The sequence below is a fragment of the Dendrobates tinctorius genome, unplaced genomic scaffold (assembly GCF_039654945.1).
Source record: "Dendrobates tinctorius isolate UK_male_01 unplaced genomic scaffold, ASM3965494v1 ptg000341l, whole genome shotgun sequence".
In the NCBI taxonomy this organism is placed as follows: domain Eukaryota; kingdom Metazoa; phylum Chordata; class Amphibia; order Anura; family Dendrobatidae; genus Dendrobates; species Dendrobates tinctorius.
This window is the reverse complement of record NW_027362007.1, coordinates 2,990,516-3,015,848: the sequence shown is the minus strand read 5'-3', so window position 1 is coordinate 3,015,848 and position 25,333 is coordinate 2,990,516. Positions and strand designations below refer to the sequence as shown.

Sequence of the window (25,333 nt, the reverse complement as noted above, 5' to 3'; positions counted from 1 at the left end):
GGGTGGGCCAGAGGACCTATGATGTCGACGGCTACACGTTGAAATGATTCCTCAATTATGGGCAGGGATTGCAGGGGTACCTTATGTCGAGCTCCTGGATGCCGCATTCGCTGGCACACATCACAGGTGCGGCAATAATGGGCTACCGATTGCGAGACGCCCGGCCAGTAAAAACTGTAGTCGGGTGACTGCTCCCACAAATTGGCACTGTAACTCCCCAATGTCGTTACCAAGGAGGATATCTGCAGGAAGTCCTCCCATAACTCCAATCCAACACAGTTTTTCTCCACAACCATTATCCAAACGCACAGAAGCTCGCTGTATATATTTGCGGGCACTGCCCGCCAGGACAATGGGAATTCCCGGACCCTGGTAAATTGCCTCGGGTTGAACCACACGGGGGTCAGCGATAGTCAAGAATGCCCCCTGTCTCTAAATCCTGACACTTTGTATCCATCAATAAAGACATCCTGCAGGTGCTCCCCATGTACAAGAATATAACTATTATAATACTGCCCCTATTGTTGTGAGTTCATTCTCCCCTTCACCTTTGATGTCTGATGAACTCCCTCTGCTGGTGAAGAGAGGTAGTGAAATTGATTGGGATGGGAAGAACCTGTCATCTGAACAGGTGGAGTGTGATTGGACATCTGGAATTTCTGAGTTGATATAAGGCAGCCGACGCCCTGCAGGGCTGCTGGTGATCCTTTCTGCTCTGAGCTCTTGCATCCAGTTTAGTTCCTGTCTACTAAAAGCTAAGTTTTTTGCCCTGCTATTATTCCATGAGATTTTGTCTGGTTTCCTTAGTGTTTGTATTCAGCCAGTCCTGGTTGGGACTGGCTGAATTCCATTTTTGTCTCTGATCAGTTGATCTCTTTGCTCTGTTTTCAGAATATACCTGAGTGCTGATAGTGATTTTAGTCTAGCGACTTCAGGGCCTTTTTCCCTATCAGACGGTTGGGACATTTTTGGTAGGGTTTTTTGCGGATTGCAGCCAGCATCTTTTCTGTCCTGTCCTATCTAGTTAGTTGGGCCCCATCGTTTGCTCAGCCTGTCTTTGTGTCTGTGTTTGTGTTTTCATCTGTTTTTCACCGACAATACATGTTGGGGGCTGTCTATTGCTTTGGGGTCAGCTCTGGGGCAGTTTAGATTTCCCCTTTCCTTCTTTAGGCTTATGTAGTTCTCCAGCTGTGACGAGGGGTCTAGGGCACCGTAGGAACCCCCCACGGCTACTGTTAGTTGTGGTGTATAGGATCAGGGGTCTGCAATCCGATAGCTACCAACCTCTCCGGTTTTCTGGACTTAGCTTGTATTTTTGTTTTCTCCTCCTCCGGTGCCTCATTCATAACACCCTATATACAAGAATATAACTACTATAATACTTCTCCCTATGTACAAGAATATAACTACTATAATACTGCTCTTATGTACAAGAATATAACTACTATAATACTGCCCCTACGTACAAGAATATAACGACTATAATACTGCTCCTATGTACAAGAATATAACTACTATAATACTGCCCCATGTACAAGAATATAACTACTATAATACTGCCCCCATGTACAAGAATATAACTACTGTAATACTGCCCCAATGTACAAGACTATAACTATAATACTGCCCCCCATGTACAAAAATATATCTACTATAATACTGCTCTTATGTACAAGAATATAACTACTATAATACTGCTCCCTATGTACAAGAATATAACTTCTATAATACTGCCTCCTATGTACAAGAATATAACTACTATAATACTGCCCCTATGTACAAGAATATAACTACTATAATACTGCTCCTATGTACAAGAATATAACTACTATAATACTGCCCCTATGTACAAGAATATAACTACTATAATACTGCTCCTATGTACAATAATATAACTACTATAATACTGCCCCTATGTACAAGAATATAACTACTATAATACTGCCCCTATGTACAAGAATATAACTACTATAATACTGCTCCTATATACAAGAATATAACTACTATAATACTGCCCCTATATACATACACTGCTCAAAAAAATTAAGGTAAAACTTAAACAAGAGAACATAACTCCAAGTAAATCAAACTTCTGTGAAATCAAATTGTCCACTTAGGAAGCAACACTGATTGACAATCAATTTCGCATGCTGTTGTGTAAATGGAATAGACAACAAATGGAAATTATTGGCAATTATCAAGACACCCTCAATAAAGGAGTGGTTCTGCAGGTGGGGACCACAGACCACATCTCAGTACAAATGATTTCTGGCTGATGTTATGGTCACTTTTGAATGCTGGTTGTGCTTTCACACTCGTGGTAGCATGAGACGGACTCTACAACCAACACAAGTGGCTCAGGTAGTGCAGCTCTTCCAGGATGGCACATCAATGCAAGCTGTGGCAAGAAGGTTTGCTGTGTCTGTCTGCATAGTGTCCAGAGGCTGGAGGCACTACCAGGAGACAGGCCAGTACACCACGAGATGTGAAGGGAGCCGTAGGAGGGCAAGAACCCAGCAGCAGGACCGCTACCTCCGCTTTTGTGCAAGGAGGAACAGGAGGAGCACTGCCAGAGCCCTGCAAAATGACCTCCAGCAGGCCACAAATCTGCATGTGTCTGCACAAATGGTTAGAAACGGAATCCATGAGGATGGTCTGAGTGCCCGACGTCCACAGATAGCGGTTGTGCTCACAACCCATCACCGTGCAGGACACTTCGCATTTGCCACAATGAAGAGTATCACTAGGTATTTTTTCTTAAGGGAAGTGTTTAATAATTATTGCACTATGCCCTTATCCTGAGGATATAACAATGTATTATTCCTAATTACCGATGGCCCATTCATGGTTACCTTTGGTCTTTGTGCTGCCTCACCTCTCTAATTAATGTCCTCCTTGCCTGAGGTGAGTTTTGGTGGGCGCCCTCTCTCGGCAGGTTTATTGTGGTACCATGTTCTTTCCATTTGATGATGATGGATTTGATGGTGTGCCAAGGGATCAGCAGATTTTTTTTTTTTTTTTTATAACCCAACCCTGACTAGTACTTCTCAACACCTTTGTCCCTGACTTGTTTGGAGATCTCCATGGGCTTCACGGGGTTGTTTGGAGATCTCCTTGGTCTACATGGTGGTGTTTGGAGATCTCCTTGGTCTTCACGGTGTTGTTTGGACATCTCCTTGGTCTTCATGGTGTTGATTGGAGATCTCCTTGGTCTTCATGGTGTTGATTGGAGATCTCTTTGGGCTTCACGGGAGTTTGGACATCTCCTTGGTCTTCATGGTGTTGTTTGGAGATCTCCTTCGTATTCACAGGGTTGTTTGGAGATCTCCTTGGTCTTCACGGTGTTGTTTGGAGATCTCCTTGGTCTTCATGGTGTTGTTTGGAGATCTCCTTGGTCTTCACCATGGTGTTTGGAGATCTCCTTAGTCTTCACGGTGTTGTTTCGAGATCTCCTTAGTCTTCACGGTGTTGTTTCGAGATCTCCTTAGTCTTCATGGTGTTGTTTGGAGATCTCTTTGGTATTCACATACATACAGTACAGACCAAAAGTTTGGACACACCTTCTCAATCAAAGAGTTTTCTCTATTTTCATGACTATGAAAATTGTAGATTCACTCTGAAGGCATCAAAACTATGAATTAACACATGAGGAATTATATAATTAACAAAAAAGTTTAAAACAACTGAAAATATGTCTTATATTCTAGGTTCTTCAAAGTAGCCACCTTTTGCTTTGATTACTGTTTTGCACACTCTTGGCATTCTCTTGATGAGCTTCAAGAGGTAGTCACCGGAAATGGTCTTCCAACAGTCTTGAAGAAGTTTCCAGAGATGCTTAGCACTTGTTGGCCCTTTTGGCTTCACTCTGTGGTCCAACTCACCCCAAATCATCTTGATTGGGTTCAGGTCTGGTGACTGTGGAGGCCAGGTCATCTGGCGTAGCACCCCATCACTCTCCTTCTTGGTCAAATAGCCCTTACACAGCCTGGAGGTGTGTTTGAGGTCATTGTCCTGTTGAAAAATAAATGATGGTCCAACTAAACGCAAACCGGATGGAATAGCATGCCGCTGCAAGATGCTGTGGTAGCCATGCTGGTTCAGTATGCCTTCAGTTTTGAATAAATCCCCAACAGTGTCACCAGCACCCCCACACCATCACACCTCCTCCTCCATGCTTCACGGTGGGAACCAGGCGTGTAGAGTCCATCCGTTCACCTTTTCTGCGTCGCACAAAGACACGGTGGTTGGAACCAAAGATCTCAAATGTGGACTCATCAGACCAAAGCACAGATTTCCACTGGTCTAATGTCCATTCCTTGTGTTCTCTAGCCCAAACAAGTCTCTTCTGCTTGTTGCCTGTCCTTAGCAGTGGTTTCCTAGCAGCTATTTTACCATGAAGGCCTGCTGCACAAAGTCTCCTCTTAACAGTTGTTGTAGAGATGTGTCTGCTGCTAGAACTCTGTGTGGCATTGACCTGGTCTCTAATCTGAGCTGCTGTTAACCTGTGATTTCGGAGGCTGGTGACTCGGATGAACTTATCCTCTGCAGCAGAGGTGACTCTTGGTCTTCCTTTCCTGGGCCGGTCTTCATGTGAGCCAGTTTCTTTGTAGCATTTGATGGCTTTTGCCACTGCACTTCGGGACACTTTCAAAGTTTTCCCAATTTTTCGGACTGACTGACCATTTCTTAAAGTAATGATGGCCACTCGTTTTTCTCTACTCAGCTGCTTTTTTCTTGCCATAATACAAATTCTAACAGTCTATTCAGTAGGACTATCAGCTGTGCATCCACCAGACTTCTGCACAACACAACTGATGGTCCCAACCCCATTTATAAGGCAAGAAATCCCACTTATTAAGCCTGACAGGGCACACCTGTGAAGTGAAAACCATTTCCGGTGACTACCTCTTGAAGCTCATCAAGAGAATGCCAAGAGTGTACAAAGCAGTAATCAAAGCAAAAGGTGGCTACTTTGAAGAACCTAGAATATAAGACATACAGTATTTTCAGTTGTTTCACACTTGTTTGTTAATTATATAATCCCACATGTGGTAATTCATAGTTTTGATGCCTTCAGAGTGAATCTACACTCACTGGCCACTTTATTAGGTACACCATGCTAGTAAGGGGTTGGACCCCCTTTTGCCTTCAGAACTGCCTCAATTCTTCGTGGCAGAGATTCAACAAGGTGCTGGAAGTATTCCTCAGAGATTTTGGACCATATTGACATGATGGCATCACACAGTTGGCGCAGATTTGTCGGCTGCACATCCCTGATGCGAATCTCCCGTTCCACCACATCCCAAAGATGCTCTATTGGATTGAGATCTGGTGACTGAGGAGGCCATTTGAGTACAGTAAACTCATTGTCATGTTCAAGAAACCAATCTGAGATGATTCGAGCTTTATGACATGGCGCATTATCCTGCTGAAAGTAGCCATCAGATGTTGGGTACATTGTGGTCATAAAGGGATGGACATGGTCAGCAACAATACTCAGGTAGGCTGTGGCGTTGCAACGATGCTCAATTGGTACCAAGGGGCCCAAAGAGTGCCCAGAAAAAATTCCCCACACCATGACACCACCACCACCAGCCTGAACCGTTGATACAAGGCAGGATGGATCCATGCTTTCATGTTGTTTACGCCAAATTCTGACCCTACCATCCGAATGTCGCAGCAGAAATCGAGACTCATCAGACCAGGCAACGTTTTTCCAATCTTCTACTGTCCAATTTCGATGAGCTTGTGCAAATTGTAGCCTCAGTTTCCTGTTCTTAGCTGAGAGGAGTGGTACCCAGTGTGGTCTTCTGCTGCTGTAGCCCATCTGCCTCAAAGTTCGACGCACTGTGCGTTCAGAGATGCTCTTCTGCCTACCTTGGTTGTAACGGGTGGCAATTTGAGTCACTGTTGCCTTTCTATCAGCTCGAACCAGTCTGCCCATTCTCCTCTGACCTCTGGCATCAACATGGCATTTCCGGCCACAGAACTGCCGCTCACTGGATTTTTTTTCTTTTTCGGACCATTCTCTGTAAACCCTAGAGATGGTTGTGCGTGAAAATCCCAGTAGATCAGCAGTTTCTGAAATTCTCAGACCAGCCCTTCTGGCACCAACAATCATGCCACGTTCAAAGGCACTCAAATCACCTTTCTTCCCCATACTGATGCTCGGTTTGAACTGCAGGAGATTGTCTTGACCATGTCTACATGCCTAAATGCACTGAGTTGCCGCCATGTGATTGGCTGATTAGAAATTAAGTCTTAACACACAGTTGGACAGGTGTACCTAATAAAGTGGCCAGTGAGTGTACAATTTTCATAGTCATGAAAATAAAGAAAACTCTTTGAATGAGAAGGTGTCCAAACTTTTGGTCTGTACTGTATGCTTATGTAAATTTTAGTTATTTGATCCCATAAAGTTAACTTATGCCTATATTTTGTATCACTTCACTTGACCAACTTAGACTATTTAGTGCTGATGCATCACACAAATCAGATTAAATAAAACATATAAACACAGGTAGTAATGTAACAAAATAGGTAAAATGCCAAGGGGGGGGAATACTTTCGCAAGCCACTGTACATATGTATGTGCTCTGTGTAAATGTGTGTATGCGCTCTGCGTAGACGTGTATATGTGCTCTTTGTGTATATGTGTGTATGTGCTGTGTATACACATGTGCTCTGTGTATATGCTTTGTGTATACGACTGTATATGAGCTCTGTGTATACGTGTGTATGTGCTCTGTGTACACATGTGTATGTGCTGTATGTATACATGGGTATGTGCTCTGTGTATACAACTGTATATGTGCTCTGTGTATACGACTGTATATGTGCTCTGTGTATACGTGTGTATACGACTGTGTATGTGCTCTGTGTACACGTGTGTATATGCTGTATGTATACATGGGTATGTGCTCTCTGTATACAAACTGTATATGTGCTCTGTGTATACGACTGTATATGTGCTCTGTGTACACGTGTGTATGTGCTGTATGTATACATGGGTATGTGCTCTGTGTATACAAATGTATATGTGCTCTGTGTATACGACTGTATATGTGCTCTGTGTATACGTGTGTATACGACTGTATATGTGCTCTGTGTATACGTGTGTATACGACTGTATATGTGCTCTGTGTATACGACTGTGTATGTGCTCTGTGTATACGACTGTATATGTGCTCTGTGTACACGTGTGTATGTGCTCTGTGTATAAATGGGTATGTGCTCTGTGTATACAAATGTATATGTGCTCTGTGTATACGACTGTATATGTGCTCTGTGTATACGTGTGTATACGACTGTATATGTGCTCTGTGTATACGTGTGTATACGACTGTATATGTGCTCTGTGTATACGACTGTGTATGTGCTCTGTGTATACGACTGTATATGTGCTCTGTGTATACGTGCTCTGTGTCTACGTGTGTATACGACTGTATATGTGCTCTGTGTATACGTGTGTATACGACTGTATATGTGCTCTGTGTATACGACTGTGTATGTGCTCTGTGTACACGTGTGTATGTGCTGTATGTATACATGGGTATGTGCTCTGTGTATACAACTGTATATGTGCTCTGTGTATACGTGTGTATACGACTGTATATGTGGTCTGTGTATACGACTGTATATGTGCTCTGTGTATACGTGTGTATACGACTGTATATGTGGTCTGTGTATACGACTGTGTATGCGCTCTGTGTGTATATATACGTCTAAGTAAACAAGAGGTGACAAACTTCGGTATAGCTGATCGCACTTGTTTAATGGCCTGAACATAAACCGTGCAACTTAAATGTGTGATGGTGAACGCTCAGCATTTGGGACCCCACTTTTAACTTGTGTTTAGGGCCCCCCTATCTAAGCCAGGCCCTATTTATAATAGATGTAATGTCTCCTACTGATTAGTGCCCAAGAGCCGCAGTGGACGGAGTCACCCTTTACTTTTACTGTAGAGAATTCTGCAGAAAACAATACAGTAGTTTTGTCATGATCCAGGATGGGCCTTGTCTTTGGCCCGTCCTGGTCAGACAGGGGTTAATTGTTTCTGCCTCTCTCTGGCAGAGGGCGGCTATTTAATGCTCACTTGACCTAGGTCCGGTGTCAGTTATACTCCTGCCCTCGGATGAGTTAGTTGACCTCGTGCGTACGTGTGCCTTGTGCCTGATATCTTGCTTGCTTGTTTGGTTTTGATCCGGTTCTGTCCCTGTTATGAGTTCTGCCTGTCCCTCTTGTACTGCGCTACCCCTCTGTGTATGACTCTCTGCCTGTGACTTGACTATTCTTTGCTCGTCCCTCTGGTACCGCACAACCCTCTCCGTGTTCGAACCCTCGCTTGTCTGACCTGCGTTTTCCTCTCCTCTTCTACAGTTTCCCTGCAGTAGGTACATTATATCATCTGCAGAAGTAGGATGCTAAGCCCCGCCCCCTACAGTCACATGATCTAGGTCATGGGACTCCTTACTATTTTCAGTGCCGCAGGTCCTGTCTGCTTGAACCGTCACTACTGTATTGGACCCTGCGCTCTCCCATAGCGTGGGTAAGTCACCCTGCTCGGCGTGGCAGTCTGCCGACACCGCGACAGGGTCCTGACATTAGAGTCCTGACATTATAACTAACCGTTACCATTTTTTTTATCTGCTCCCCTTCTCCTGTGTGTGTGATGGATCCTATGCACGCTCTTTCTGGGCAGGTAAAGCACCTGACTCAGATGTCTCAGAGACTCCTGGGGGAACAACGAGTCCTTGCTCAGTCTCAGCAGTTGATCGCTGACACTGTGCAAGGGGTTTTATCATCAGGGGTTTGGGATGTTACATTAATTTCCCGAGTCTCCGGTTGAGTTACCAGATACCTTTTCTGGAGATAAAAGGGAATTCAAAGTGTTCAAGGAGGACTGTAAGCTTTTTTTTTCATTGAGACCACACTCTTCTGGAAATGAAAGTCAGAGAGTGGGGGTCATTATGTCTCTGTTAAAGGGAGCTCCCCAGGCTTGGGCTTTCTCCCTTCCGACCACTGTCCCTGAGCGTATGACTGTGGATGTATTTTTTGAGGCCCTGGGGCATATTTATCATGAGCCTGATCGGATGTGTACGGCTGAGGACATGTGATGAGTGTGTGCCAGGGGAAGCACTCAGCCGAGTGGTTTTGCTCAGAGTTCAGACGCTGGGCCGTCCTCCGGGGTTTGTTCCATAGAGGCCGTCTGAAGGATGCCTTGGCTCTCCACCCTCCGCCTGATTCCCTGGAGGAGGCTATGACACAAGCCGTCCAAATGGATCACAGGCTACGGGCGAGGGGAGTGATGCAGATTGAAACCCCGTTATTTTCCAAAGGAAGGGGAGCCAGTCCTACATTGGAAACCATGGAGATGGGAACCATCAACCTCAAGGAGAAAGAAAAGAGACAACGGCGCTTGGGAAAATGCTGTTTTCACTGTGGTGATTCTGGACATTAGAAAAAGGATTGCCCCTCCTGTCAACCGACCAGCAAGCGACTGAGCCCGGGTGATTGCCGTGGAGGTCACCCAGGCTCTCAGGTGCCTTTTTCTCCATTTTCAAAAATGTTGTTGCAAGTGGAACTTTGTTGTGGGAGTGTCTCCACACCCACTTCTGCTTTCGTGTATTGCGGATCGTCGTTGAACTTTATTGACTCTGACTTGGTGTCCAGGTGTAAGTTAGGGACAGTTAGGTTGGAGACTCCTATTCACATTGTTGCCATTGACAAAACACCACTGGCTAAGAATGTCGTCATATTTCTTACAGAGGAGTTTCTCCTTAAAGTGAGTTCCTTGCACCAGGAACATATTTCATGCTTTGTTATGGGTTCCGAGAAACACCGTTATCGGTGAGTAACTAAGCTATTCTCTCTCACCCATGACAGCACCACGGAGAGAATTTCAGAGATTGGTAGCTTAGGGAGGGACCACCGCCTGAAGGACCCTTCTCCCGAAGGTCAGGTCAGATGTAGAGGCTAGATCTAATCTATAGTGCCTAAAAAAGGTCGAAGGTGATGACCAGGTGGCCGCCTTACAGATTTGTTCTATTGATACCTCAGATCTTTCAGCCCATGAGGTCGCCATTGCCCTTGTGGAATGAGCTCTCAGCCCTTCTGGGATGGTATTCCCGCTGGATGAATATGCCAGGGCAATTGCATCCCTTATCTACCTTGCCAGGGTACTCTTGGATGCTTTGAGCCCCTTCCGAGGACCCTGGAAACATACAAAGAGAGAGCCTTCCTTCCTACACTTTTTGGTGGCCTCTAAGTACTGTACTAGGCACCTTTTAACATCTAAAGTGTGGAACTTTTCTTCCCCCTTATTTTTTGGATTTGGGCAGAAGGAAGGAAGGACTACCTCCTGGGACCTGTGAAAATGTGATGACACTTTGGGCAAATAGGCTGGGTCAGGTTTTAAGATAACTCTATCCTCTAGAATTTTTGTGAAAGGAGGCCCCGCTGACAAGGCTTGAATATCGCTCACTCTTCGGGCTGATGTTAGTGCCACCAGAAGCACCGTTTTAAGAGATAAGATTTTTAGGGGTGCCGAGTGAATTGGTTCAAACGGAGGGCCTGTCAGTGTTGAAAGTACAAGATTCAGGTCCCATGATGGTAATCTTTGACTGGCTATTGGCCTCGATCTGGTTGCGGCTTTAATAAACCGTGCTACCCAGGGGTCACCTGCCACATCATGGTTATAGAGGGCGCCTAATGCCGCTATTTGTACTTTTAATGTGTTGACCGCCAGACCCTGTTCTAGGCCCACTTGTAGGAATTCTAGGATCTTATCAATCTGAACCCCGTCCTGAACCTTTGCCCTAGAGGTGGATAGAAATTTTTTCCATATTCTACCATAAGCTCTCATTGTAACCGGTTTCCTACTCTTTTGTAGTGTAGTTATCAGGTTTTCTGAAAAACCCCTGTCCCTCATCAGTGCCCTCTCAAATTCCATGCTGTTAAATAGAGGTTCGGTGCCTGAGGATGTAGCACTGGGCCCTGCGATAGCAGGTCCGGGAGATCCGGTAGGACCCATGGGTCGGTTACTGAGAGCATTCTTAGCCAGGAAAACCAGGTTCTTTTGGGCCAGAAGGGGGCTATCAGTATCATTCTTGCCCTGTCCTGCCTGACTTTCTTTAGGACTGCTGGAATGAGCATGATTGGGGGAAAGGCATATGTTAGATTCTGTGTCCATGGGAGCATAAATGCATCCAGAGTTAGAGGATTCCCCCTGGGATCTAGGGAGCAGAAGGCGTCTACTTTTTTGTTTTTGAAGTCGGCGAACAGATCCACGTCTGGGGTCCCCCACATTTTTACAATCTGCCGAAAAATGGACTGCTTTAGTACCCATTCCCCCTGTCGCAATTGGGTGCGGCTCAGAAAGTCTGCCCTTTGATTCTCTGTACCGCGGATGTGTAGGGCTGTCAGAGATAATAGGTTTGCCTCCGCTAGTTTGAGGATTTTGGCGGATGTGTCCATTAGGGTTCGGGACCTGGTTCCCCCCTGGTGGTTTATATAGGCCACTGTGACCCGATTGTCCGAAAGGATACGGACATGGTAGTTCTGGAGTAGGGGTAGGAAGTGTGTTAGGGCATAGCCTACTGCTAGAAGCTCCTTTTGATTTGAGGAGGCTCTTAATTCTTGATTTCCCCATTCGCTCTGAGTCACCTCGTTGTTCATGTGCGCTCCCCATCCTGTGGGACTGGCATCTGTTGTCACTACGTGTGTTATCTTTGGTGCCCAGGGGATCCCTTTGGACAGGTTCTCCTGGTTTCCCCACCAAGCTAGGGAATGAATAGTGCTTGAATTTAGGGTAATGCGACCCTCTAGGTGTCCCCCTACTACTGCCTGGTTGGCCAATAAGTCCCACTGGAGATTTCTCGTGTGTAACTGAGCCCATTGAACTGCTGGTAGGCAGGCAGATAGTGAACCCAACAGTGACATGGCCTTCCTTAGTGTCATGGAGGGATTTTGGATTGCTCTTGCTGTAATTTGAGCGATCTTCTCCTTTTTGTGGTTTGGGAGGCGACACTCCTGAATGCTTGAGTCTAGTGTTAGGCCCAAGAATTCTTGTACCCTGCTGGGCTCCAATCTTGATTTTTTTAGATTTAGAAGCCAGCCCAGGTCTTGTAGAGTGTTCATCACCCTGTCTCTCTGTTCCCTGCATTTTTGAGCCGAGCTGCCCGCTATTAGGAAATCGTCTAGATACGGGATTATTATTATATCTTGTTCCCTTATATGAGCCATCATTTCCGCTACTATTTTGGTGAATACTCGCGGGGCTATCGATATTCCGAACGGCAGGGCTCTGTACTGAAATTCTTTGACCTTGCCTTTTATTGAGACGGCTAACCTCAGATACTTCCTGGAGTCTTTGTGGATAGGGACGTGATAATAAGCGTCGCTGAGGTCCAACACAGTCATGTAGCAGTTTGGGAACAGGACTTTGGTGGTAGATTTGATCGACTCCATTTTGAAGCTCTGGTTCTTGACGTATTTGTTTAGCTTTCTCAGATTTATAATTGTACGAAAGGTGCCGTCTGGTTTGGTCACTAGAAAAAGAGGGGAGTAGAACCCTCTGCCCATATCCTGCAGGGGGACCTCCTGGAGGACTCCTTTTTTTACTAGGCCTCGAACCTCACTTTCTAGCGCTTCCTGTTCTCGCATGCTGGATCTCAGCGGCGTTGTTACATATTTTTGAGGCGGGAGAGAGAAAAAGTTTATCCTTAGGCCCTCCTGGATTAGGTTTATTATCCAGGGATTTGTTGAAATTCTCCTCCAGGCTGGAAGGAAAAATGATAACCTTCCTCCCAACCTTGGCGTACTGTCACTTGGAGGGCTTTTTGTCCCGGGGAGAGTTATTAAAGAAGAAGCCTCTATCTCTTCTTTTATCATCCCACTTTTGTTCCCTTGGTGGTCTTCTCTGAAAAAACCTCCTATTCCGAAAGGGTCTTTTAAATGCCGCTGGCCCTAAATTTGGGAATCCTTTTTTCTTGTCCCCTGCTTTCTGGAGGATGTCATCTAACGTTTCCCCAAAAAGGAATTTTCCTTCACAGGGGATGGAGCATAATTTCATTTTGGTCTGAAGGTCCCCTGGCCAACTTTTAAGCCATAGTGTCCTTCGGGCCGCGTTTGAAAGCGCTGCTGTTTTGGACGACAGTCTGACTGAATCGGCCGATGAGTCTGCTAGGAATGCAGCCGCTCCCCTTATTACTGGGATAGAATCTAGAATTTTATCTCTAGGTGTCCCTTCCCTCAGCTGTTTCTCAAGTTGGTCCACCCATACCATTAGGGCTCTTGAGGTACATGTCGCCGCTATCGCTGGCCTGAGGTTACCGCCTGCAGACTCCCAAGCCCCCTTTAGAAAGGTATCTGCCTTCTTATCTAGGGGGTCCCTGAGGGTGCCCATGTCCTCAAAGGGAAGGGCGAATTTCTTTGAGGCTTTAGCGACTGCCACATCGAGTTTCGGGGCTCTGTCCCAAGATGTGGATGCCTCCTCCTCAAAGGGATATTTCCTTTTAAGGGAAGGGACTGTAGTATTTTTCCTGTCTGGCTTGTCCCATTCCCTTTTGATTAGACCCTTGACGATTTCGTTTAGCGGAAATACTCTCCGTTTTTTCTGGCCTAGCCCCCCGAACATTATGTCCTGGACTGTCTTATCCGGCCTCGGGTCCAATACCCCCATGGTAGACCTTACAGCTTTCACCAGTTTGTCTACCTCTTCTAGGGGAAAACAATGGCGTCCTCCTGTTTCCTCGTCTGAGGATGAGGAGCCGGATTCTGAGGATTTAGTCGAGATTTCTCCCGATGTGGAAGAGTCTGACTGGGAGGTTTCTACCGTGTCTTTTTTCCTCGTTTTATCCTTATGTTTAAGGGATTCGAGGGCACTCTGGACCTCTGATTTAATTGCGGCCCTTAGGTCAGATGTGAAATCCGGAGTCTCCTGACAAACAATTTCTTTTGTACAGGACTCGCATAGTTTTTTCTCCCATGATACCGGTAGGGGTTTAGCGCAAGTGGGACATTCCCTGTTCTTCTTTTTAGCCTTCTTCTTTCCCTAATAAGGGAGAGGGATTGCATTACAAGGGTGACATTCACGAAGATCACTTACCCCAAAAAAAGGCGCGCGGCTGCAGGTATCGGTACGGGAGACGGAGTCAGGTCCTGTATAGGCTGATGATCTGGTGGCGTTCTGCTCCTCGCTGCTGACGTGCTACGCCGCGTGGAGTGACTGCTGGAACGGCACTCTGTGTTTCGTTCCTTTTGTCGGTGGTGGTGTTGGTGGTGCTGCTGCTGCTGTTTCAGCTGCTGCCTCTGCTCCTGTTGCTGGTCGCTATCCTCCATTGTTAGGATCGCTTCCAGCCAGGAGTTTCTGCACCTCACCTTTTTTAAACTTGGCACCGCGTGACGTCACCGCTCCCCCTGCACGCGCTGGTCAGGAAGCGCGCTCCTGCGCATGCGCCCGGTTCCGGGACCCGGAAGTCGTTGGTCTACTTCCGGGGCAGCGGCCATCTTGGTACTCTCCGTACCATGGCGCTGCCCACGCTCCACCGGGTCCCGCTGAGCCCCGACCTCCTTTCCGGAGCGGCGACTCCGGCGTCTCTCCCCCCCGCTCACTCGGCAGCCCGCATCGGCCCCGGCGGTGGCGGCTTCGGGCACCGCACCTGCCGCGACAGGGGCCCCCCCGCTGCCGATACCCGGACAGGCCGGCCCCGGACTCCTCACAGGTACGCCGTACTGTGGGTCCCCCCGTCAGGGACAGGAACCCAACTGAAGGCGGAGGAGAGGTACCGCCTTTTTTCTGTAGGTTCCTGTCCCTGAAGGGCGGATCCCCTCTCTCCGTGGTGCTGTCATGGGTGAGAGAGAAAAATGTCTTGCTACTGTGTCTGTGTCGTCCGTGGGTCTGGAAGGTATTCCGGAGTACCTAAAAGACTATACAGACGTTTTCGCCGAAAAAGAGGCTGAGGTTTTACCACCACACCGCCCATTTGATCGTGCAATTGACCTGGTTCCAGGTGCTAAATTGCCCAAGGCCCGCTTGTATAACCTTTCGGGTCCCGAACGGGCTGCTATGAAGGAATACATTTCCGAGAGTCTCCGTAAGGGACACATTCGTCCTTCTGTCTCTCCCGTGGCGGCGGGGTTCTTTTTTGTAAAGAAAAAAGACGGTGGTTTACGCCCATGCCTCGATTTTCGAGAGTTTAATAAGATAACTGTGAGAAATACGTATCCCCTCCCACTTATTCCTGATTTGTACAACCAGTTGTCCCGAGCTAATTGTTTTTCGAAATCAGATCTACGGGGAGCGTATAACCTTATCCGAGTCCGGGAAGGAGATGAGTGGAAAACGGTTTTCTCACTACTGAAGGGTTGTTTGAAAATTTGGTCATGCCTTTCGGTCTGACCAATGCTCCAGCGGTATTCCAAAATTTCATAAACCACGTGTTCTCTGATTTTATTGGACGTTTTATGGTGGTGTATTTGGATGACATAATGATCTACTCTCCTGATAAACAGGCTCACATTGGTCATATTCGAGCAGTCCTCCAAAGGCTTCGGGAGAACTGTCTGTTTGCTAAACTAGAGAAATGTTTATTTTTTGTTCAGGAACTGTCCTTTCTGGGGTTCATTGTGTCTGCTGAGGGGTATCGCATGGATCCTAATAAGGTGCAGGCCATTGTCGATTGGGTTCAACCTTGTGATTTTACTGGCTCTGCAGTGTTTCCTAGGATTCGCCAATTATTATCGCAAATTTATTAGGGGGTTCTCACAGGTGGTTAAACCCCTCACAGACATGACTAAAAAGGAGGCCGATATCAAGAATTGGTCAGCCGCAGCGATAGCGGCGTTTCAGTTTTTAAAAAAATGTTTCATGTCTGCTCCGGTTCTTATTCAACCGGACCCGTCTGAACCATTTATTGTTGAGGTTTACGCCTCAGAGGTGGGAGTGGGGGCGGTATTGTCCCAGGGACTCGCCACTTTGACTAATTTGAGACCTTGCGCCTTTTTCTCGAAGAAATTCTCCCCTGCGGAGAGAAACTATGATGTTGGGAATCGAGAACTTCTGGCTGTGAAGTTGGCTTTTGAAATATGGAGGCATTTTTTTGAGGGGGCGGTCCATCCCATAACCGTAATTACGGACCACAAGAACCTAGCTTACTTTGAGTCAGCTAAAAGGTTGACTCCTAGACAGGCTAGATGGTCACTTTTTTTTTCCCGATTCCACTTCTCTATCACTTTTCGGCCAGGATCCAAAAATGTCAGAGCTGATGCCTTGTCACGCAGTCTAGATCCGGTGTCTCCCCCCGAACCTCCATCCTCCATTCTTCAGCCTGGGGTGGTTGTGGCAGGTATTTCTAATATGTTGAAACGGGAGATTCGGGAAGCCCAGTCTCTTGCACCTCCGGCTAAGCCGGTGGATAAACTTTACGTACTAGCTCAGTTTCATCTCAAGGTCCTCCGGGAGTTCCATGACTCAGTTCTGAGTGGACATCCAGGGATCTCGGCTACCCGGAAGGCCATCGCTAGAATATTCTGGTGGTCTTCTTTAGCCTCTGATGTTGGGGAATATGTGTCTGCGTGTGAAGTTTGTGCCCGTGCGAAAACCCCCCATAACCGGCCGGCCGGGGAATTGGTACCACTGCCAATTCCTGAGAGACCATGGACTCATTTGTCCATGGATTTCATCACCAACCTTCCCCCCTCCAAGGGTAATACCGTAGTTTGGGTTGTAGCGGACAGGTTTAGTAAGCAGGCACATTTTGTACCTTTGGCAGCTCTACCTAATGCGGAAACGTTGTCCAGATTGTTTGTTGAGCATGTGGTGCGGTTGCATGGGGTACCCTTGAATGTGGTGTCTGATAGAGGAGTACAATTTGTTTCCAGATTTTGGAGGGCATTTTGTAAGAGGTTGGGTATTGGTCTGTCCTTTTCTTCCGCTTACCATCCAGAGACTAATGGGCAGACCGAGCGGACCAATCAGTCTCTGGAGCAAATTCTGCGTTGCTTGACCTCAGCACGACAGGATGATTGGTGTACTGCGTTACCTTTGGCCGAGTTTGCGTTTAACAACCGCATTAACCGGTCTATGGGTACATCTCCCTTTTTCTGCAACTATGGGTTTCATCCTCATTTCGGAGAGTTTTCCCGTTTGGACTCTGGGTGTCCTGGGGCGGATGAGAATATCAAGAGGTTGGGGGAGGTATGGCGGGAGGTCCAGAGTAACATTACGAAGGCCCAGGATAAATATAAGTTTTTTGCAGACAAAAAACGGTCCACGGGGCCGGTGTTCCAGATTGGGGATAAGGTATGGTTATCTGCCAAGAATATAAGGCTCAAGGTCCCCTCTGCGCAGCTTGGACCTAAGTTTATTGGTCCCTATGAAATTACCAAAGTGGTTAACCCGGTGGCTTTTCGGTTGCCTCTCCCCCCCCATCTCTACGGATCCCCAATGTTTTCCATAGGGCCCTTTTGAAACCTGTGAGGTCCTGTGGGGAGGGATCATCGTCTTCCCCACCACCGGTTTTGGTAGACGGGCAGTCTGAGTACGAGGTGGAACGAATTGTTGACTCTAGGTTGGTCCGTCGTGCCCTTCAATATCTTGTACATTGGAAAGGCTACGGTCCTGAAGACAGGTCGTGGGTTCCTGCTCGATCGGTTCATGCGGATCGGCTGGTCCGGGCCTTTCACACCAAGTATCCTGAGAGACCCGGGGGTCCAGTGGCCCCCCATTGAGAGGAGGGTACTGTCATGATCCAGGATGGGCTTTGTCTTTGGCCCGTCCTGGTCAGACAGGGGTTAATTGTTTCTGCCTCTCTCTGGCAGAGGGCGGCTATTTAATGCTCACTTGACCTAGGTCCGGTGTCAGTTATACTCCTGCCCTCGGCTGAGTTAGTTGACCTCGTGCCGTATATCTTGCTTGCTTGTTTGGTTTTGACCAGGTCTGTCCCTGTTACAAGTTCTGCCTGTCCCTCTTGTACTGCGCTACCCTCTCTGTGTATGACCCTCTGCCTGTGACTTGACTATTCTTTGCTCGTCACTCTGGTACCGCACAGCCCTCTCCGTGTTCGAACCCTCGCTTGTCTGACCTGCGTTTTCCTCTCCTCTTCTACAGTTTCCCTGCAGTAGGTACATTATATCATCTGCAGCAGTAGGATGCTAAGCCCCGCCCCCTGCAGCCACATGATCTAGGTCCTGGGACTTCTTACTATTTTCAGTGCCGCAGGTCCTGTCTGCTTGAACCGTCACTACTGTATTGGACCCTGCGCTCTCCCATAGTGTCACCCTGCTCGGCTTGGCAGTCTGCCGATGCCGACAGGGTCCTGACAGAGTCCTGACAAGTTTGTGGTGGGGCTCCGTCACATGGCAACTTGTTGAACTTGCCCATAGAAAATACATATAATCCAATGGGTACCCACAAAGTCTTGATGTTGGCATCCAAAGGAAGAATGCCTTAAAGGGGTTCGACATAACGTTACCCATGACGCAGAAAAGGTAGAATATGCTATAAAATAAAGAAATATTCATTATTTACCCACTAGATTCCCCACCACTCCAGTGACGCTGTCCACTAGACTCTGGCCGTCAGAAATGTGACCAGGATTGGCGCTAGGGAAGAGGGGGATCCAACGGGGCCACAATGGTTATGGCTTTACTTTATAACATTCCCTATTCTTGGGCAAATTTTGTAAAATCAGAACTTCCCCCCGTTCCCCTGTAAGTGTAATCAGGAGACCCTTCTCACTGCACCTGGAAACGGTCAGGTCGTCTACTATTAGGGTACTCCATACACATGACATCGATGTCGGCCAAACCCCTCCATTTCGATGCGACTGACGTGAACATAGGCTCCTCCACAAGACGACACTGGCCATATAGAAAAGATAGCTGTCAATCCCCTCACACCGGGACCCCCTAAAAAGAAAAGATTCGGGCAATGAAATTCCAACTCCCCCCCCGATCCTTCTCTCTCCCACACAAAATAGCTTGTCATCCTTGATGCCGATGGCTGACTTCCATCTATTGTGCATGGGGGTTTATGGGCAAGTCGGCAGGTGACGGCTAATTACAGTGTATGGTTTCCGTAAAATAAGATCTTTATATATGGAGTTTCCTTATTTCTGGTCATCAGAGCTCGGACATCCTGCTAGTGAACAGTACATGCACACATTCACTGACAGCAGGCAGAGATTGTCAAGAACAGTCAAATACTAAGGAAATTAGGAACCTTCAGAACGTTCCATGATACAATTTACATACAGCTGGAGCAGAGACCCTGTAAAGACACCCGTTTTTGGTAAGATCCCACCAGTGACGTCTCTGGACTGCCGGACCCCAGAGGTTGTGAGTCCAGATCTACATGAAGGTCTCAGAAGAAATGACCACAGCAGTCAACTAAAGACAGATGGTGTGATTATTTAGGCAACGGGCTAAAAATGTCCATAGAGAAGTTCCTATATGATAAGAGGCGGCGATCCACGGTGCCTCGTACCTTGGGAGTCGCGAGTGTTATTGTACAAACACCACATAACGGGGTCTTCGGAAGGTAAGGTGGGGGACATCAAGCAGAAAGATCAGGTGAACGTAGAGGGACAAATAAAGCCATAAATCCTTATTTCAGGCGCTCGGCTCGCAGCCCTGATCGCGGAGGATAAAGCGCGGCCTGTAAATGTTACGTCTGATTAATCGGCGGCGCTAAGTGACAAGTGAACTTTAACATTAATATAATATTATTTAAATAACGGTTTGTGGTTATTTTGCCCCTAAAAATGATGAATGATTTTCTGACTTGAAGCGAGAGGCTCCTTTAATGAGAGCTGACAGTAGGGGAGATGTTTGCGGAGGGATGGATACGGCTGGTGGGGCAGAGGCCGCCCTCCATGCCTGATTGTCTGCACGCTCCGGAGCATCGATTTCAATTGCCGCGCCTCTCCCTCCTGGATTGCACATTTAGATAGTGTCACTTACATATTACTCTTAATCAGCCCGTCCTGGGGCCCCAGAGCTGGGGGGCTGCCAGGGACACGCCATTAACCCCTTCATGGGAAGATTTACCAAGGACGTGGGAGAATACGTCGTGAGCTTGTGGACAGAGATGATGAGAGTGATAGGTTGTGTACGAGACTGTAATCATTCCCCTCTGTGTACGGCGCGGCGGCATGCGTTGGTGCTATACAGACCACAGGTAGGAGCTGCGGTACATGGAGGAATAAAACATGCTCCTACCTCTCTTACCTTCGTAACATCCCAGTCAGGATTCTGGAGCTCTTCCCCAGGTTCGTGTCCGTCTCTCGTAGCTGAGGGTGAAAAACAGAAATGTCCAATGAATAATGGTCAAGGCAACAATTTCACCCCTTTCTACATCTGAGGACGATGACCGATCAGGGAGACGCTGACCGATCACAGAGACGATGACCGCTCAGGGAGAGGATGACCGCTTAGGGAGAGGCTGACCGCTCAGGGAGAGGCAGAATGATCTGGGAGAGGCTGAATGATCTGGGAGAGTCTGAATGATCTGGGAGAGTCTGAATGATCTGGGAGAGTCTGAATGATCTGGGAGAGGCTGACCGATCACGGAGAGGCTGACCGATCACGGAGAGGCTGACCGATCACGGAGAGGCTGACCGATCACGGAGAGGCTGACCGATCACGGAGAGGCTGACCGATCACGGAGAGGCTGACCGATCACGGAGAGGCTGACCGAGCACGGAGAGGCTGACCTATCACGGAGAGGCTGACCAATCACGGAGAGGCTGAATGATCTGGAAGAGGCTGAATGATCTGGGTGTGCAGGGACATGCTGACCGATCAGGGAGAGACTGAATGACCTGGGTGATGCTGACCGATCAGGGAGACGCTGACCGATCAGGGAGACGCTGACCGATCAGGGAGACGCTGACCGATCAGGGAGAGGCTGACCGATCAGGGAGAGGCTGACCGATCAGGGAGAGGCTGACCGATCAGGGAGAGGCTGACCGATCAGGGAGAGGCTGACCGATCAGGGAGAGGCTGACCGATCAGGGAGAGGCTGACCGATCAGGGAGAGGCTGACCGATCACGGAGAGGCTGACCGATCACGGAGAGGCTGACCGATCACGGAGAGGCTGACCGATCACGGAGAGGCTGACCGATCACGGAGAGGCTGACCGATCACGGAGAGGCTGACCGATCACGGAGAGGCTGACCGATCACGGAGAGGCTGAATGATCTGGAAGAGGCTGAATGATCTGGGTGTGCAGGGACATGCTGACCGATCAGGGAGAGACTGAATGACCTGGGTGATGCTGACCAATCAGGGAGACGCTGACCAATTAGGGAGACGCTGACCGATCAGGGAGACGCTGACCGATCAGGGAGACGCTGACCGATCAGGGAGACGCTGACCGATCAGGGAGACGCTGACCGATCAGGGAGACGCTGACCGATCAGGGAGACGCTGACCGATCAGGGAGACGCTGACCGATCAGGGAGACGCTGACCGATCACGGAGAGGTGGACCGATCACGGAGAGGCGGACCGATCACGGAGAGGCGGACCGATCACGGAGAGGCGGACCGATCACGGAGACGCGGACCGATCACGGAGACGCGGACCGATCACGGAGACGCGGACCGATCACGGAGAGGCTGACCGATCACGGAGAGGCTGACAAATCTAGACGACGCTGACAAATCTAGACAACGCTGATGGATCTGGACGACGCAAATAGATGTGGATGTAACTTCCGCACAACCCCAAGGTTTTCAGTGTCGAAATGTAAAATAATTAGTGACAGCAAGTGGAGACCTTAAAATTGTGAGGTAAAGAAACATAAAATTATAGAAGATGTGATGAATCTTCCACTTTCTCTGGTATACACTGACATAGTCAATAGCCGATGAGAACAGTTCAGCAATGGCCGCTCACCCGGTCTCGCGCTCGCTGGATCTTCTCACGGTCTTGGCTCAGATTTTCCAGGATGTTCTGACCAACTTGTTCTGCAGGAGAAAAATATCACACATTTAACTCAGCTACGTAGTATCCCAGAACCCAGACTGCTTAATGTCACCCCTTCATGTGGGTGAATGTGAGAGGTCACTATCCCAGACCTGTAACAGATGCATCGAGATCCCTCCAATACATAAAAACATAAATCCACCGTGTCACCATATCTGGTCCTTGACGATCTCAATATGGGGCGATAACGGTGCAGCAGGAAGAATTGCCATTGACTATAATGTAGCGCATGCAAACATGGGTGGCGGCACAACAAATGGGGGCATGGGACCCTCCCCTCTGATGAGGTGGGGCTCCACTAATCACACATTCATGGTGCATTCTATTAATTTGGTAGAAATCCTCACAGATGTAGCAGAGCTTAGATTGTTATTTAACTGTTGCTTTTTTTTCGCATGTACCAGCCACCCACAGCACACGTCTGATGGCTCTTGGTTGTATAACTCCGGCAGTAATGTCACTACACCCGGCTGACTCCAGAGAGCAGTCGCTCTCACACAAGTGACAAATACACAACGTGCTAATTATTCTGCGGAGACGAAGCTCACGAGTAAGTCTGGAGGTCACATGGGTTCTGGACGGGTCTGTAGAAATAATTACAGTGTAGCTGCAGACTGAGCTATTCCGAGCACCCATCCTTTACAGCGAGGACGTCACTGACTCACCTCCTGGACAGTCCCTCCTCCTGTCAGCGGGCACAATCTGTCAATAGTTACATCAGCTAGCGGGCTCAGCTGACAGTAGCAGACCCTCACATGAGCTGCTGCAGATCAGCTGCCTTCCTATATAGTCCGCACCGCTACACTGTAACGAGCTCATCACCAGTGTGGGATTGTAAGGCTGTGCGTGCACGTTCAGGATTTGCTTGCACAAATTTCTGCAAGGTTTCTGCATCTCTTGGCAGGAAAACCGCTGCGGCATAAATGCAGGTTTTGCCAACAAAGGTTTTTTTGAGCTATACAAAGAAATTTGAAAAAAAAGTTTTGTGATGTAATTTCTTGGTTCAACACCATATTTTTCATGCTGATGCAGTGTGACATGAGGGTAATGGGTTTAGGGCTTGGTGTCAGCAGCTGTCACTGACACCTAGCTCTAGGCTTGAAAAGGTGTCAGCCCGACACCCTTATTACTAAGACGATAAGTAAACAAAAACACACACACAACCAATGTCACCAGTCTATGTAGGAGCATTAACAGAGCGAACTTAAATAGGCTGTAACCAAACAGCAACTCTTAATTATAAAGAAAAAAAAATGGAAAAAAAAAAAATTGCGTGGGCTCCCACGTAACTTTCATAACCAGCAGAGGGAAAGCCGGCGGCTGGGGGCCAATGGTTATAGCCTGGGAAGGAGCCAATCGCCATAAAGGTTCCCAGGCTATTAATATCAGCTCAAAGCTGTTTGCAAGAAGAAGAAAACTCTTTCGGCACACCGGTATAAATGAAAAAAATCTATTAGGCTAATATGCCATATTAAAATGTAAAAAACACCTATCATCAAAGCTGTTTGCTTAGCCTTTACTGGCTAGTTTACAGGGGGACCCCAGAAAAAATTGACATAGGGTCCCCCTGTAAAATCTAACCAGCAAAGGCTAGGCAGACAGCTGCGAGCTGATATTAATAGCCTAGTAATAGAGGTCACAGATATAGGCCTCCTCACAGACTAAAAACATCAGTCCTCAGCCGCCCCAGAAATTTGCATTTCAACTGACACTTAGCCTCACACTTCAGACTTGCCCTGATACATTATTGTGGGATACATACTTAAAGGGGTTGTCTGGGCATTTCACATAATCTCAGTACATATCTGGGCTCCAGAATTATGACAATAAGTAACTTACTTTCTGTCACTAGTTTGCACGGTTTTCTAGATATTCTGAACAGAACGTCCAAGGGGGGGTGTTATGGCATAGAAATGAGTACTAGTCGTAACCTCCTACTCTACTCCAAACATGCCCTCTATAGCAACAACCCCACCCTCCATAGGTACAGGCCCTCCCCGTCCACATGAAGAAGCCCTCATCACACAGTAACAAATCCTCCCCCTCTAGCAGCCTCACTGCAGAGAGCAGCTGCTCCTCCCCCAGACACATGCTGAACAGTGTTCTATGGAAAGTGAAACTAGTGAGGAGGGAAAATTGTCCTGTATTCTGGGCCACTCCATGATTTCAATACATAACTCATTATCAGTAATTCCTTCCCTCACTGTCCCAGGCTGCTGGCAGCAGTGAGAACAGACTGTGTGATGGCCAGTGATGGGGGTCTGCAGCTTCTAATCTGCACAGGGGATGGCAGTCACTGATGTAATCTGTTGTGTGACAAAGCCTCTGCTGTGTGAATGAGACAGCTCTGTGTCACTGATGTCTTCACACAACAGCAGATTTGGTGCAGTGTATGTGTGAGCACCGTGTCTCGGGTCGGGGAGGGCCTGTAGCTATGGAGGGTGGGGTTGTTGCTATAGAGGGCATGTTTGGAGTAGAGTAGGAGGTTACGACTAGGTCTCATTTCAATGCCAGAACACACCCCCCCTTGGACGTTCTGTTCAGAATATCTAGAAAACCGTGCAAACTAGTGACAGAAAGTAAATTACTGATTGTCATAATTCTGCAGCCCAGATATGTACGCCATGATGACCCGCTGAAACCCTGCAATACGATTCAAGAGGGGCGGGGGTTAATGGAAGCCAGACGTGTAAACTGGAGATTGCGCAATTTAATGGAGAGAGTCCATGATTGACAGCGGGATTTCCGGCGCTCAATTCAACAAAATGAACATAAAAAGCTCCGTGTGAACAAAGCCTGAGGCTGCTTTTCATTAATACTGGATCCTAATTGTCCTTTAAATCTGTTGACTCAGCCTTAGAGATAAAAGTCTGATATGAATAGTTAGGACTGATGTATAAAGTTCACCTTGTCATGGCTGGTGGGCACACACAAGTTGGCATAAATGTGCATTACAGACCCACATTTTATCCGTGTAGTCTATATGGCGGTAATGCAGCACATATTTCATCCATACGATGTTTGCAGACATCTTGGTGCACACAGTGTGCTGTCACGGTGCGCTCTGGAAATCCCTAGAGTCCATAGCAAATAAAAAACAAAACCTCCAGCGCTTCACTACTGTGCAAGAAACGTGAAGCCCGCAAGTCACACAAGTGCAACAGTCAGCCGTGAAGGTGAACGGCACCAGGAAAACGCAGACATGTGTCAGATGATCCAGAGAAAAAGAACAAAATATGGAGAGAGAAGTGTGACCCCTGCAGGCAGCCCTGAGAATGACAGGAGGAGATATGTCTACAGATGTGAAGGAGGCAGCCAGGAAAAATGGCAGTGAGAAGAGACA

General features: G+C 47.7%; 1 protein-coding gene across 6 annotated transcripts in view; it reads right to left on the bottom strand.

The window, feature by feature from the left end:
* The window catches only part of VTI1A (vesicle transport through interaction with t-SNAREs 1A), a 475,911-nt gene that overhangs the window by 138,214 nt on the left and 312,364 nt on the right, over nucleotides 1–25,333 (bottom strand). For 4 of the 6 annotated variants that reach the window (XM_073562138.1, XM_073562139.1, XM_073562140.1 and 1 more), the window contains 2 exons: nucleotides 21,901–21,971; nucleotides 20,230–20,291 (listed from right to left, as the gene is read on the bottom strand). In XM_073562138.1, coding sequence (XP_073418239.1) covers nucleotides 20,230–20,291; nucleotides 21,901–21,971 — 133 coding nt within the window. Of the gene's footprint in view, nucleotides 1–20,220; nucleotides 20,292–21,900; nucleotides 21,972–25,333 lie in introns of all 6 variants that reach the window. The other 2 variants (XM_073562142.1, XM_073562143.1) reach the window with 1 other exon arrangement.